This window comes from Accipiter gentilis, chromosome 2, assembly GCF_929443795.1.
Source record: "Accipiter gentilis chromosome 2, bAccGen1.1, whole genome shotgun sequence".
NCBI lineage: Eukaryota > Metazoa > Chordata > Aves > Accipitriformes > Accipitridae > Astur > Astur gentilis.
Genome location: NC_064881.1, coordinates 29,266,367 through 29,280,727, shown reverse-complemented (window position 1 = coordinate 29,280,727; position 14,361 = coordinate 29,266,367). Strand labels below are relative to the sequence as shown.

The window sequence follows — 14,361 nt, the reverse complement described above, 5'->3', positions numbered from 1 at the left end:
TAAAATGCTGTTTGGCTACATATCACCCACTTATTTCAGCATCTTCCGAAGGAAGCAGATATTTGCCAGCATTTGCTGCAGTGTGAAGTGACTGTTAACACTCCGATACATTCAGGGTTATACTAAGCCGCTGAAGGTGTGCGGCATGGCTACGCCAGCTCTCCTGGGCTGTAACTTCACCGCTTGGAAATTCCTTTCCTTTTAGCTGCTGATCTCTCAGAAGAGCACCGCATTTATGTTCCTCGCCTCTTCTTTTTTTTTTTTTCTTGAAGAAAAACGGGGAGTGGATGGGGTAAGTGACCTAACGCACAAGTTTTCTAGGGCTTCAGGTGTGTGACTTGGAAACTTTACAGCCCAGCTAAGGTGCTTCAACCTAATAATTGTTATCAGCCTCTACTCTACTCCCACCTGGAGTGCTGCGTCCAGCTCTGGGGCCCTCAGCACAGGAAAGACATGGACCTGTTGGAGCAGGTCCAGAGGAGGGCCACAAAAACGATCAGAGGGATCGAACACCTCTGCTATGAGGGAAGGCTGAGAGAGTTGGGGTTGTTCAGCCTGGAGAAGAGAAGGCTCCAGGGAAACCTTATTGTGGCCTTCCAGTACTTAGAGGGGCTTAGAAGAAAGAGAGAGAGAGGCTTTTTACCAAATGACAGTAGTGACAGGACAAGGGACAATGGTTTTTAACTGAAAGAGGGTAGATTTAGATCGGATATAAGGAGGAAGTTTTTTACTACGAGGGTGGCGAGCCCCTGGACCGGGTTGCGCAGCCCAGCTGTAGATGGTCCATCCAAGGCCGGGTTGGACAGGGCTTTGAGCAACCTGGCCCAGTGCGGGATGCCCCTGCCCACGGCTGGGGGGGTTGGGCTAGATGCTGTTCGAAGATCCCCTCTCGACCCAAACCACTCTGTAAGTCAAGACTGTGCATATTTAGTGACTAATTAAACGCGCGTTTAATTAATAATTACTTTGCATAAATAATCACGTCATTAATTAAGATTCTGTATACTTAATTACCTCTGTTCCTAACCACCTGCTTTCCAAGTTAACCATGTAACTACCGCCTTAACGGAATTCCCCCCTCCCCCGCTGCGTTCAGCACTTTACTTCCCCAAACTTAGCAAATTTATCCGCAGGCACCGGCTCCGGTAACGCGGGGGCGGGGCGGGCGCGGGGGGCGGGGCGGGGCCATCCGGCCCCGCCCCGCCCCCCGCGCCCGCCCCGCCCCGCCGCTCCCCCCCGCCGCGTCCCTGCCCGCCCGTCACGTGCGTTAGCGACAGCCGGCGGCGCCGCTGATTGGCGGAGGGGCGGGGAGGGGCGGGGCCGGGGCGGCCGGGCCGTCAGCTGCGCGCCGCGGCTATAACAACAAAGGGCTCCGCGGGGCGCGGAGTCGGCGCGGTCCGGTCCGGTCTCGGTGAGTTCGCTCTTGTGGGGTTTGGGGCTTAAGCGGGCTGCGGGCGTCCTGGCTTACTCCGCGGCGGGCCGTAATGGTCTGAGCCGCCCGGGCGAGGGGGAGAAAAGCAGCAGCAGCAGCGCGCAGGGCTCCCGTCTCCCCGTGCATCCAGCCCGGCTTCTCTCTCCTGGGAGAACGCCGAGGCCGGGAGGGGTTTTCCCCTTTTCCCGGCTGTCGGGCAGCCGGTAGTCACGTCGTCGTCCGTCCCGTTTCCCTCCCCTCCCTCGCCGCCCAGCGGCGGGGCCGGGCGCCTGAGCGCAGCCGGGAACGGGCTCTGCCGGTCACCCGCCGGCTCGGGCGAAAGCGGCTTTTTGGAGCCTCCTGGTGGTTGGGGAGGGGCGGCGAGCTGAGGGCCCGGGGGACCGGCAGCCGGGCTCCAGCAGGGAGCTGCAGAAGTGATTTGGGGCGGTGGTGCCTTCTTCTCGGTTTTTTGTTCTGCTTAGCATGCGCCCGATCTCCTCTGCTGGGGTAGGGGAAAAAAGAAGGGTTCTTTTTTGCAGCAGCAGCAGCACAGTATTGTTGACATGCATTGGGTGTGTTGTCTCTAACAGCCTCTTAATCACTACTGTAGCTGAGTCAGTTGTTCCCAGTCTTCTCTCTTCTTGCAGCTGATAGTTCCTGCCGAAGGAGTACCTTCGCTTTCAGCCTCGGTCCCGTTTGCCTCCCCTAAGGATGGCCCGGGATAACAAAAGAGTGTCACTTCTTGGTCCCCACCGGCCTTGCACAATAGCACGCAAGTGTGGCGTTTTTAAAGGCACTTGTCCAAAAGGATGTCAAAACATCCACCAGTTTCTAAATGATTCAGATGGTTGTTTGGATCCTCCTTGTTGGAGTGGGGGAAGGGGACAATGGGAGAAATTGCTCCTGACCTACAGGAAGACATTTACGGGTCGAAAGCTGTAGCTTGTTTAGCTTACATTCTCAAGAACGCTGATCCCTCGCTTGTTAGGGGTTAGTCGTCTGATGTTGCTGCGATGCCTCTGGAGCTTTAATGTAGGAGTGTGAGCTCTCATCTTGCTCTGCTCTATGCACAGAACAAAAAGACAGCCTCTGCCTGAAGGTATGTCCAGCCTTGATCTAGGAAAGAGGCGACACATGCATGTGGGAGTACAGGGAAAGCCAGTGCTGACCGGCAGTTACACTAGGGCTTGCTAGTTAGCCTAAAGAAAAAACAAATTCTTTTGTTCCTAGGACTTGTGCCGGAAGAGGGTTAGGGATGGATGTGGAAGATAACTGGAAAGCTACAGACTTCAGGCTTTCATTTGGAGTCCATTTCCATATCCGTGGCAAACTCTGGCTACAATTGCAGTGCTCGGGCCTTCTCAAGAAGATGCATAGGAACACTATGGGCATCTGACATTTCTTTAAGTAACCCATCTAGGGCTTAGCAACCTTAATGGTTAAAAGTGTTTCCTGCCAGTAACCACTAAAAATTGAACTTTACTGCAGTTAAAAGCCACTTCTGCCACTTCTTCTTGCTGTGAATGTAGAAGGCAATAAATTTTTGCCTCTCTTCACATAATTGACTACAGTTGACTTTTTTTTTTTCTTCCCTCTGTTAAGCCTTTCAATTTTTTAAACTTACTGGTTTTCTTTAGACTTCTGATCATTCTTGTAGCTCTCTTAAAGAGAGCCCAGATGTTTCATTGTCAAGCATGGTCTTAAAAACTAGCATTTTATCGCTACTGCAGCTCAGCCAGTTGTTGCCAGTCTTGTATTTTCCTGCAGCTGATAGTTCCTGTCGAAGAACTAGAGCGCATAACCACTTGAGTTACACTGTACCTTTTCATATTGCTTCTGAAGACTACTTCAAATTCTAATCCTATCCTTCTGTGCTGCTTGAATAAGGAGGTAGCTGCATAAATATCTATAGAGGCAGTACTGTATGGAGCAGGTGCTTGTCCTTGCTTTGAACAAGTAGATGATGGGGTCTGGTGTCCTGGGGTAAGATGACATAGGAGGCCAGAATGACCCTTTTAGTGTGGCCTGAGAGTTATAGGGTGAAGCAGGGTGTACTGGCCTTAAATTATATTCTTTATGGGTTGTATCTTCTTCTAATGGCTGGGTTTGTCCAGTGTAGTGTGTCTTACTCCCTTTCTGAATGCAGACACTCGTACCCTCTTACATGCATATCTTCTTCCCTATTTAATTATGAAACGGGTATTTAATCTGTAATAATTCTGACATGCTGTGACAATTTCACCATAGTAGTATTTGAATGAACTTGTAGTTAAAGTGGTGAATATTTTTCACATATAGTCTTTGCTTCTTCAGCTACTTTAATGGCTTCTATTTATTGGCACACACATAAATATTCAAAGGCTGTAAGCATGCTGATCTGAGGTGGTTGAACATTCAGCTTATCGGCACTAATGGGATTTTTCATCTTAACTGCCAAATGTAGAGTTCAGGCTTATGGTGACTAATTACATGTAGGTTTAGGGAAGTGTTTTGAGAAATAAACGTTGGTTTTAATTAAGTATATGAGTTTCTTTTCCTTGTAACTTAGACTTACCATACACGAATAGTTGGGCACTTGCTGTGAAAATGATCCCACCAGTAGCTATGTAGTGCACTTTGAACCTGAAGATGGGACATGCCTTCCTACTGTGTTAACTTGCAAGCAGTGGCCCTGAGCTGTGTGTGATTGGGGGGGAAGAAACGCTGCCTTGGGCACCCCTGGGAGCCCTCACAGGAGTCTCTGGGAGAGGTGTGAGGCTGTGTCAACTGAGGAGATGGGCTCTCTGGAGCAGAAAACATGCTCTTGCCCTTTGCATCTCTCTCCCACCAGGAGGAAGACGGGCAGGGAGCTGGGGGAGCACCTCGGTGAGCGTAGGCACAAGGGTCTCTTGTAAAAGAGTCCTCTCCTCCCATAGGAGAAGGTGGGAGCTGACAGCTGAACACACCTTTGCATGGGGAGGAGGATTGAGAGGAAGGCACTCAGCTCGGAGGAGGGACCGAGGCTTGTTCTGTATGTATCTAGCTGGGAGGGTGATGGTGAATGCCAGTGAAGCTGCCTCTTCTCTTAGGGAAAAATGTTCACTGGTACCTCAGACTGCGCTAACGAGAGGGCCTTTAATTTGTTCCCTAGGGATGTTATGTGTTGCTTTGCCATTAAGACCCTTGTCATTGTTTCTTGCAGGTTTTGCATAAACTGTTTACCAGTCATGCCTCTGCATATCCTGTACCTAAGCTGATAAAGCATCTATGCACTTTAATCTCAAGTCTATGCCACTCTGCTAGTACAGTGTGAGCTGTGCCTTGAACCTTGGATATAAAGACCTACCAGCCAAAGTCTTGCTCCTGCCTTAGTAATGTTCCAGAGGTTAAATAACATGCTCATGGGAGAGATTGATAGCTTGTCCAGCCAAGAGCCAGAGTTCAGTGAGAAGGAAGACGACGAGTGGATTCTAGTTGACTTTATAGGTAAGATGTCTGTCAAGCATAAGCTCTGCCTTTGTCCTGCTCTGGCTCTTACTTGTCTTACTTCCGTGTGAAGAAACCAGTAGCTTGGGAGAAACTTTACCTAAGCAAAACCAGTGTGGATTAGAGCACAGGGTGTCTCCCAAACGAATGTACCAAAACATGTTATGCAAACCGATGAGAAAAATGATGTCAGGTTTATAAGCCTGACACGGGCTTCAGCAGAACCACTTGTACACATAAAATATATTTGACTTATTACGCAATTGTATTGCTTTACTGATAGCAGTTGTTTTACGTCTCTAGTGTGGCTTATCAGGGAACTCCCTTTTCCACTCCCCTTGCTTTAAAAAAAATAAACACATGTGTATGTGCTAATAGAGGTTTGTTTCTGTTTCTTTGTCTTTTTTTTTTTTTTTATTGCATCTCTGGCTACCTGCAACCTTGTTGTTTTCAACCCCCTGCAATCACCAACATCCATGGGTTCCTCTCCACTGACTAATGGCTGCCTGCAGCAGACACTTGCACTAATTGCTCCGCGGAGGAAGCGGACATCACTGAAGCATCAGCTGCAGACGGCTCGCCCGTGTTCTCTTGTTTACCGTCTCCCTTGGAACACTTGCCGGAGGCCAGCGAGTCTTGCTTCATCCAGTTTGAGTCGTGTCCTATGGAGGAGAGCTGGTTTATTACCCCTCCCCCATGTTTCACTGCAGGTGGATTAACCACTATCAAAGTGGAAACCAGTCCAATGGAGAACCTCCTAATAGAGCATCCCAGCATGTCTGTGTATGCTGTCCACAATGCCTGTCACAGCCTTAATGAGACTGGATGTGGAGATGAGGAGTTTCGCAGCCCAGGTAGTCCCAGGTACGTCTGACTTCTCTTGTCAAGGAGCTCTGTTGCTGAAAATATCTGGTTTCTACTTGATCAGCTTAGACACTTAATACTGAATTTTCCAGCTTATTTCAGAGCAAGTGAATAAAGCATGAATACTGCACAAGGTGGGTAGGATGGTCAGGGTTGCCTGCCTGCTTAGAAAAATGTTATGCAAGATGACTGTGTCAGGAAACAGTTGGGTATGCTATTTTGACACTGCAATGAATATTTATGGAGCCTAATTATTCCCTTGCAGAATGTGCTCCAGTCCTGTTGAAACTGGTGGCAGTTAACTGTGTAGCTGGTAACACAGATTTGAAAACACTTTGCCCCCATCATAGCTATGTGTATTTTTCATAACTGTTAGTTGGTACCCTTTCAGTTACCTCATGAGATGAAAAATATTACTTTAATTATCCTGACAGGGAAGTCTGTTTTGGTATTTTTTTTTTTTTTTTCCTCAAGGTAGTGATAGATTAGGACAGGATTAAATTTTTCCATGGGCGATTTGTGGAACAAAAGCAAACTGAAATATTCCACAAAACTTACTCCCCTCAAGATAAAAATTTGTGCTACAAACTTCTACTTTTAGCAGGGTAAGAAGTTGTGCTTTTTGGTTTTGAGTCCTAAAGATTTGGCCATGTGGGATTATTGCAGAGGCATGTTTGCCATGCGCTGCTGCTTTGCTGTTAACTGTCCAGTATATACAGCTATACAAGTATAGTATACATGGATGTACACAAATAGAGTATATCTTTGCCATTATGACTCCACACTTGCCCATGTGTTCATTGATTTGGAAATAATTGGGTGTTTTGTGAATCCTGGTTAATAACAAAGGCTGATTTCTTTTATTTATTTTTTTTATCCCATCTGGTACTTGCCCTTAGAATCAGTTAACAAAGCTTAGTATACAGTTTGTTTTTTTTATACAGGAAAAAATGAGTGTAGTAGTGGAGTTCCTGTAGGTAGATGCCTGTTGACTTTTCTGATCAGCTTCTTGCCATATTTAAAGTTCTTAGTTCAAAGAAACAGGTGACTGAGATGACATGCTGCTGTATAATATTGAAGTATAGTGCTGATACCATTAATCTTAGAGTGGGGGACTTGTGTAATTTGGGGAGGGCAGTTTGATGTTAAGCATCAAGGGTGTAGCTTAACTTAAATCGGGGAGAAGCTATGAGCATACAGCACCTTTTAAAATGAGGGTCTGAAGGAATCTGCAAGAGAATGGTAGACTGTAGGGCATGCCCTAGTGGAAGACAGTAGACCCGTTTATCCAAAATATCAATTTGCAGTGGATAGTAACATGCAAAATCAGATACTGACTTCTCAGTGACTTAAACTGGGAATACTAGTATAAATTCTTCTGGAGAAGAATCCTGTCTTATGTTACACAGTACAGTTAAGCTGCTTTAATGTGTGGGGAAGCTAAAGGTGTGATGATCTTCAACTGGTGTGTGCTTAAAGTTTCTTCACACTGAATCCTGTGCTGTTGCTTTGTCAGAGGATCTAGGCTTTTGTATAGGTTATTTTGGGTGGCAGAACTGGGAGGAGACTTAAGTCTAAAGTTGAGGTAGAGTACAGAACTGGGAACATCAATTTATACTGATAATGCAGTAAGTTTCAAAAGCTGTTTTGAAGTCTCTAGTGGTTTAATGGTTGGCCATTTAACATTGTAGGGCCAAGAAAAGCTGCTTAAGGCACACTGGCACAGTAAGTACTACTGTTTTGGGACAATGCTTTTTGTTTGATCAGTCTGCTAGCAACACTGCTTCCTCTAGAGCCTTGTCTGCCAAAACAATACTGGTTTTAGGACTAACCTTTGTGCCAAATGATGTTACTTGATCAAGCCTAACTACAGCTGCTTTAACAAGCCAAAATGCTAAGTGCAGAAAATTTACTTAAATATTAATTGGGGTGGGGTCTGAAGCCTTTAATGTTTCTTGTAAGGTCTGGCTCTATAGCACAACTAGCAGGACACTTACGCTTTCTAGCAAAATAGATGCCGGGGGTGCAGCAGCGAATGTATGTCGTGACGCTCTGGCTTTAGACACAGCCCCTCTAAAACTACATTTTGACAATTTTGATGGGAGTTCATCAGCCCTGTTCTCTCGGTGGCCGGGGCTTGCTAGTGCCAGGCTACCAAAGGCAACCACTAAGATACCAAAATGCTCCATTTCGGAAGAGTACGTGGCCTTTTAGCTAATTCAAACTACCTCTGCTATCCCAGTTTCACTTTAAGATGACAAGTAGAAGAGTGTTGGTTTGCAAACCAGTGCTGGAAGGGTATTTGATAAGAGGGGAGAAAGCTTAAATACCTTCAACCAGCAATTTTAAACCAGTTTTTCTCCTTTTGTGGAGAAAATCTATTTGTTCCTTTTAAATTCCTTTCAAAACAAAAGGATGTTGTATAAACTTACCCCTGTTTGTCAGGTTAGTCATATTTTTCCGTAACAAACCACAACAGTTTGTCTTAGTGTTGATGCCCTTTGCTATAGCTAATGACATGCAGCAAGGGCAGGCTTGGGAAATACAAGTTCTAATGAGTGTGGTGTGGCTTCCTAGCTCCTTATGGCTTTCCCCAGAAAGGCTTTTCTTAGAGTTCTGCCTCCAGCACTGTTGAACATGTTAAGGGATCACCCCATATAGAAAACAGTAGCCCCATATTTGCAGGCACCCTCATGTAAATTAAACTGGTGTAATTTGCATAGAAAGTATTTACACGGCTCTGTGAATTGGTTTGTGCTGTGTTATTCTGGTATTTCTTGCTTTGTATTTCAAGTGCTAGGTTTAGGACAAAATCCAGTGAATGAACAGGGGAAAACCATCGCGTCACGCATGGCTGTTCTGGAGTCTGTAGGCTTTAGTCAGTCATATCAAGCTACCCAAGGAGCCAAAAGCAAGTGGATTTGGATATTTAAAAGAAAAAAGTAGAAGGGAGGGAGTATTCCCTTGCTGACAGGGAGTATTTTGCTCTAGTGTGGAGTGGCGGGAGGCAGAAGAGCTCACTTCTGTGCAAGGCACCTGCAGCCCTGCAAGAGCAAGGCTACGGGGGTGTACTGTGGGCATGGCAGACCAGACTTATGTCTACAGAGACGACATACAATAAATGCCAGTTAACCTCTTCCAGGAGAGACTTTATTATAGGGTCATGCTAGTGCTGAAAAACAGACTTCCCAAGAGACCTCTTGCTCATGCCTGAGCTAGATGTCTTGCAGACATCTTTCCTGGGCGCTGCTGAGTTGACAGCTAGTCCTTTGGTCCTGGGTGGGGTAGAGAGAAGGCAAGGAACTCTTGTGTCACTAGTCTCACACCGGCTGTGGCACTCAGACCTGGGATTTGCTTTGCTTTTAAAACTGCCAGGCTATTTTTAGCTTTACTTTGGAAGTTTCAGGAAACACCAGTGACTGTTCTGTCAAGTAGGGAGGTCCTTTTTCAATATGTCAGTCCCTGCTTGCATAGGCTGCTGGTTTGTTTTTCACTAGTGCATGATGGAATAAGGGTTTGCCAAAACTGCTGACTCTCTGCTCATGAAATCTAGAGGGCTGGTTGAGGAACAATCCTTCTAAGTTATTTCCTGCGTGTGTCACAACTGGTCTATCTTTCTCATTCCTTTGCATGAATGTTGTTTGGATTTGCTTGTGTGGCTGGCAATCCAAACATACTTTCATTAGTGTGCTTCTGTTTTCAGGCTGAAACACCTATGTTCAAGATGATTTTAAATCAAACTTTGTCGTGTGGATAACTCCAAGTCTTCTAAAGTTGGAGCAGTGTGACACACATTGCCTTGTATTTCTGATCTATATTGCATCTTGGACTTAGAGAATGGGGGGTGGGGAAGGATGGGCGCAATAGTATAAGACACCAGACAAAAGTCCGAAGGCTATTGTGGTGCCCTCACACAAAAAGTGAGTTAGCAGCACTATGCATTACTTACCAGTGTGGTTTTTCTTAACTGGCTTGACCTCGCCTCCACCCACATCTCTGTCCAGTAGAATAAGGGTGCCCTTTTGAAGTGCTGGATGTTTATGTCCATGTTCTGCCCTTTATACTTTGCATGTCTTTCCAATGCACCCAGTAATGACTGATATCTGCTTGTTACGTTTCTAGACTGGAGGCCCGAAATGAAACAGGACAGCGTGTTCACTGCTATGTCACAGCTCTTGCTACTCGTTCAACTTTTCTGGAAAAAAACAAGAGCTTTCGTCCTACCCACTGGTTAAAAGAACATAATGGAAGACACTATCTCAACAGAAACAGTCTCCGTCGCCAAAACCTTACCAGGGATTGCCACTCTCGGCAAATCAAGCACAACGGACTGTTTGTTCACCAGCCTTGCCAGCGTCAGTTCAATTACTGATGGCTCTTATGATTTTAATCTACAGTCTAATTGGTTTTTTTAGGTTGCTCTTGTTTTCATGCATAGGTAAGTGTGGTCAACCTGAAGCTGATTGTCAATCCCTCAAACACAATCATAATTAGTGTTGCATTCTTTTGAAATGACACATAAATTTCCAAACGTCTTGCAGCGAGTCCTAAACGTTGATGTTAAATATCAATGCATTGGAAGCCTATCAGTATGATAGCTTGTGTGCTGTTTTATAAACTATGATGTATAGGTGGGTTCTTAGCTGGTATTTTAAGAAACTTAACTGAGATGGAAATCGGTTACATTTTGCATTAATCAAAGTGGAGTTAGAAAATTTGAGGTTAGCCGAATGCTTTAATGACCAGTACTTGACAGCTTGTGTATCTGTCTGTATTCAGCATATATGATCACTTTCTAACAAGGAAATACTATAGCTGCTGGTGGATATTACATAGCTATGCTGAGCTGTTACAAGAAGGACATCTAATCTAAATTGCCTAGTACCTACTTGTGTTAGTGGAGTCTGTGTAGGTGTGTTGGGTACTTGATATAGGTATCAGAAAAAGGTTAAATGTCCCCCCAATATTGTTGCAGTATGATATGGCACTGGTGTTAGAGATGTAGTACCTCACAGTGGAGTGGAAGGAGAAGTGGACCTATGGGTTAAGTGCAGATGCACAACCCAGAGAGCTGAACTGGGTTTTACTTGGTACAGTTCAAGTTCTTACTCCCTTTCTCTAACTCTTCCTCTTTCTGTCTTTGAAATATGTATTTCCCCTACCCTATTTCATTTAATATCTAGTCTAGTTAAAGGAAAAAGATGGTGGATTGACTGTTCTTCTAATCCCATCAGTAGCTGACTCTTCTTTAAAGAAGTCAGGCTGATGGATAGCTATTTCTGAGCTGCTAATTGCTGTTATATTGTCTCATATTTACAGATTGAGAGTAGCTCAAAAGTAGCCAGAAGGAAGGTTTTACTAGAAGTTCTGCTAATTCTCTTTTTCTCTCTCTCTGTGAAAATGAAGTCCAAGTTAATTGTGACTGGAAATGAAGGGCAGTGTTTGGCAGGAAAAAGAGGATGCCGAAAAACAGTCTTACAGAACTAAACAGAGTGATAACAGGGTGTATAAAAATTGAGATAGATCGGCCCATTGGCTGCAGAAGGACTGGATAGTAATTCTGTGGGCCAACAGGAAAGAAAAGCCATTTAAAACTAACAAGTAGTTTTCTCAAGAACACTGTGCAAGATGTTTTGGAAGTTGCCAGGCACTTAAAAAAAAGTGAAGTTCACCTGTTAAAAAGAGCGTGGATCACACAGCAGCCACATGGCGTGCTGAACCCTGATACCTGGGAAGTAGATTAAAATAGTTATAGAGGTGAGGAAGTGGAAGTCTGCACTGAAAGAATGGGGGAAATAAGTAAGTTTATCCCTCTTTTGGTCAGTGTTTAATGTGACTTACTGTTTTTTCCTTGTGTTTAGTGCCTAGGGCATTAAAGTTTTAACATTACATTCAACCATGTCTTCCAGTAGTCCATATACAGAAGTTATATAAGGAGTCATGTGAGGAGTCTCTGAAATTAGGAAAAATCAATAATGTGAATTATTCCAGACCTATGAAGTATTTTAAATTTAGCCAAATGCTTCATTTCACTGAAGCAAAACTCCTGATAATTTGCATTGACCTCGATGTAGTGGTACTGTTGCACATTCTGCAGCTGGAATTGTTGTGGAACATGCTTAGTGTACAGGAAATGGCATTTATAACCTCTATTTCACTGCAGATGTGCTGCTTCACTGGGATTAGTTAGGATTGTTGCAAAGATATGTTAACACATAGTTAAATGTATAAAAGCAAGAGGTGCTTTCCTGGATACACTAGTTTGTTGGGTTTTTTTAAGACATACTAATTCATGTGGATAGTGAAAGAAAACTAAATTGGTCACATCATGAGTTTCCAAAATGGATTTTGTTACTAGTCTCTTCAGCAGTATGTGCCCATGTCCATACAACAATTCTTTTGTGGTCCAAATACTCTGGTTTATCTGCAAATAACTACTTTCACCAGTCTCTCGTATGTTCATGAATATTCTTACTTGGCTCAGATTATCTACCTTTATCACTCCAAATTTTTGCCTGGCTTAAACTTCCTTCTCCTCACTGCCAACTTTCTAGCTCAGGAAAATTCTTTGCTTTCCTGTATTTTTCTTTATATAAAAGTAACTACTTTCCTTCAGCTTTAATTTTCTTAAAGTGAAATGAAGGAAGATGGAGTCTCCACCTCTCCGTGTTGGAAGGAGTAAGTAATCCTTTAACTCTTAACGGGGAGATGGAGTTGAGAGTATAAGGCTCTCGGGCATTACAATGAGAGCCTTGGTCTGTTCTTCTCAGTAGGCAAGTAAATGCAACTTTAGACTGCTCCTAGAGTTGGGAGATACTGATCTTTTTATACTACATTACTAGATGACTTTCTGGTGATGAAAACCTATATCTTTCAGGATATAAACTATTTTGTTGCACAAAGCTGTGCTTCTCAATTTGTAATATTGGAAACCATATTATTGTGTGAGATAGTACTGCATCAATGGCTTTTTGTTAATTTGTTTTACATATTTATGTTGGTCTAGCCCTGTTTTGTGCCTGAAGCTATTGGGCGATTAGATTTATTTTGGTTTTCTGTTTTAATAGTGAGCTGTGTGGCTTTTTATATGGGTTTTTGAATTGTATTAAAGTGTGTGTGTTTTCATGTAAAAGTGGAGGCCTTGCACTGTCTCATACTGATTGATATTAATGAATCTTGCTGAATCTATTTTCATATGTATTGGTCAATAGACAGATTTGCATTTTAAACTGTGCCTTCTACACAGCAAACTTGAAGATTCAAAAGGGACATTTCAGTTAGGATTAATACTGTACATCAGTCTATGCATATATGGCAGCTTCTCTCCAGAGCCACTTCTCTATTTGTAGCAGTCCTTTTGATATGGAAGAATGTCTGGCTCTTTTTTTTAATAGTTTAACACAAGCTGAAAACCGACAAAATACAGCACTTTGCCAAAAAGTAGCATTGCTTAACCAGTGTGTATTTACTAAAGTGATCCTCTGTATTTTGTTTTCATAGTGCATTCTGCACACCATGGGGAGACATGATCTTAACTCTCAATAAAAAATGGCCTATTAAAAATTCTCAGTCTGTTGGTTTGGGTGGTTTGGTGTTTTTTTTTTGGTTGGTTGGTTTTTTTTACAGGCTGGTCAAAATCCAAATGCCTGAGCACCCCATTCAGGTGTGGTAGGTACAAGTACAGAGTATCTCAGAATGCTTGCTCTAGTACAGAAGTTCCTCTGGGAATCAGTTTGCATTGCTGATCAAGTGACAATGCACGGTCCACTTAGTGTTATGCATCTCTGCCAACTGCTGTGTTTCCTGGTCAGCATGCAAAAGTGCCGTAGGTGAAGGGGACAGAGATAAAAAAACACATTACCACTTAAAGTGTGCATGGGGTGGGGGTTCTCCTTATCTAGGCTGAACCTCTCTTGTTTCAACTCATACCCATTGCTTATCATCCTCCTGCCACGCACCACTGTGAAAAATCTGTATGGAAGGCTGCTGTTAGCATTCAAAAGCTGGAAGCAGGGACAGGTAACCTGTGAGGGACATAGAAATCCTGTGAAAATGTCCAGGGTCGGAGTTAGGGAAGCCAAAGCCAAGCCATCGGTAGCTGAACGGGGCGAGGGATGTGGAAGACAGCAGGCCTTCCACAGGTATATTGGCCGCAAAAAGGAAGATCAGAGAAAATGTGGACGTGCTAAATGGGGCAGGAGTCCTCATGACAAAGGACATGGAGAAGGCCGAGGTACTCCATGTCTTCCTTGCTTTGGTCGCTACTGGCAAGACCTTTGGGAACTGCAGGCCCCTGAGGCCACTGGGAAAGGCTAGAGCAAGGACAATCAACCCTTGGTTGAAAAGGATCAAGTTAAATGCTTAAAGAGATGGTATGGCCACAGATCTATGGGACACATCCATGACTGGCAAAGGAGCTGGCTGATGTCATTGTGAAGCTGTTCTCAGCTATCTTAAAGGTTATAGCAATGGAAAGGATTCATGAGGGCTGGAAGAAAGGAAATGTCCTTCCTGTCTTCAAGAAGGACAAGAAGAATGGGGGGAATGACAAGACAGTCAGTATCACTTTGACCTCTGGGAAGGTGATAGAGCAAATAATCCTGGAAATTGTTTCCAAACAT

The 14,361-nt window shown here is 44.2% G+C and overlaps 1 protein-coding gene across 4 annotated transcripts; it reads left to right on the top strand.

Moving 5' to 3' along the window:
- The first annotated feature begins 1,304 nt into the window (after window positions 1-1,304).
- Window positions 1,305-13,289, top strand: TP53INP1 (tumor protein p53 inducible nuclear protein 1). Of its 4 annotated transcripts, none has more exons than XM_049824164.1 (5): window positions 1,305-1,411; window positions 4,593-4,876; window positions 5,392-5,740; window positions 7,432-7,465; window positions 9,863-9,999. In XM_049824164.1, the coding sequence occupies exons 2-5, from the start codon at window positions 4,765-4,767 to the stop codon at window positions 9,878-9,880; spliced, it is 513 nt and encodes a 170-aa protein (XP_049680121.1). In that variant the 5' UTR covers window positions 1,305-1,411; window positions 4,593-4,764; the 3' UTR covers window positions 9,881-9,999. The 4 variants fall into 4 exon arrangements, with proteins under 4 accessions (XP_049680121.1, XP_049680112.1, XP_049680100.1 ...); XM_049824155.1 differs by having other exon boundaries at window positions 5,389-5,740; XM_049824143.1 differs by lacking the exon at window positions 7,432-7,465 and having other exon boundaries at window positions 9,863-13,289.
- The last annotated feature ends 1,072 nt before the right edge of the window (window positions 13,290-14,361 follow it).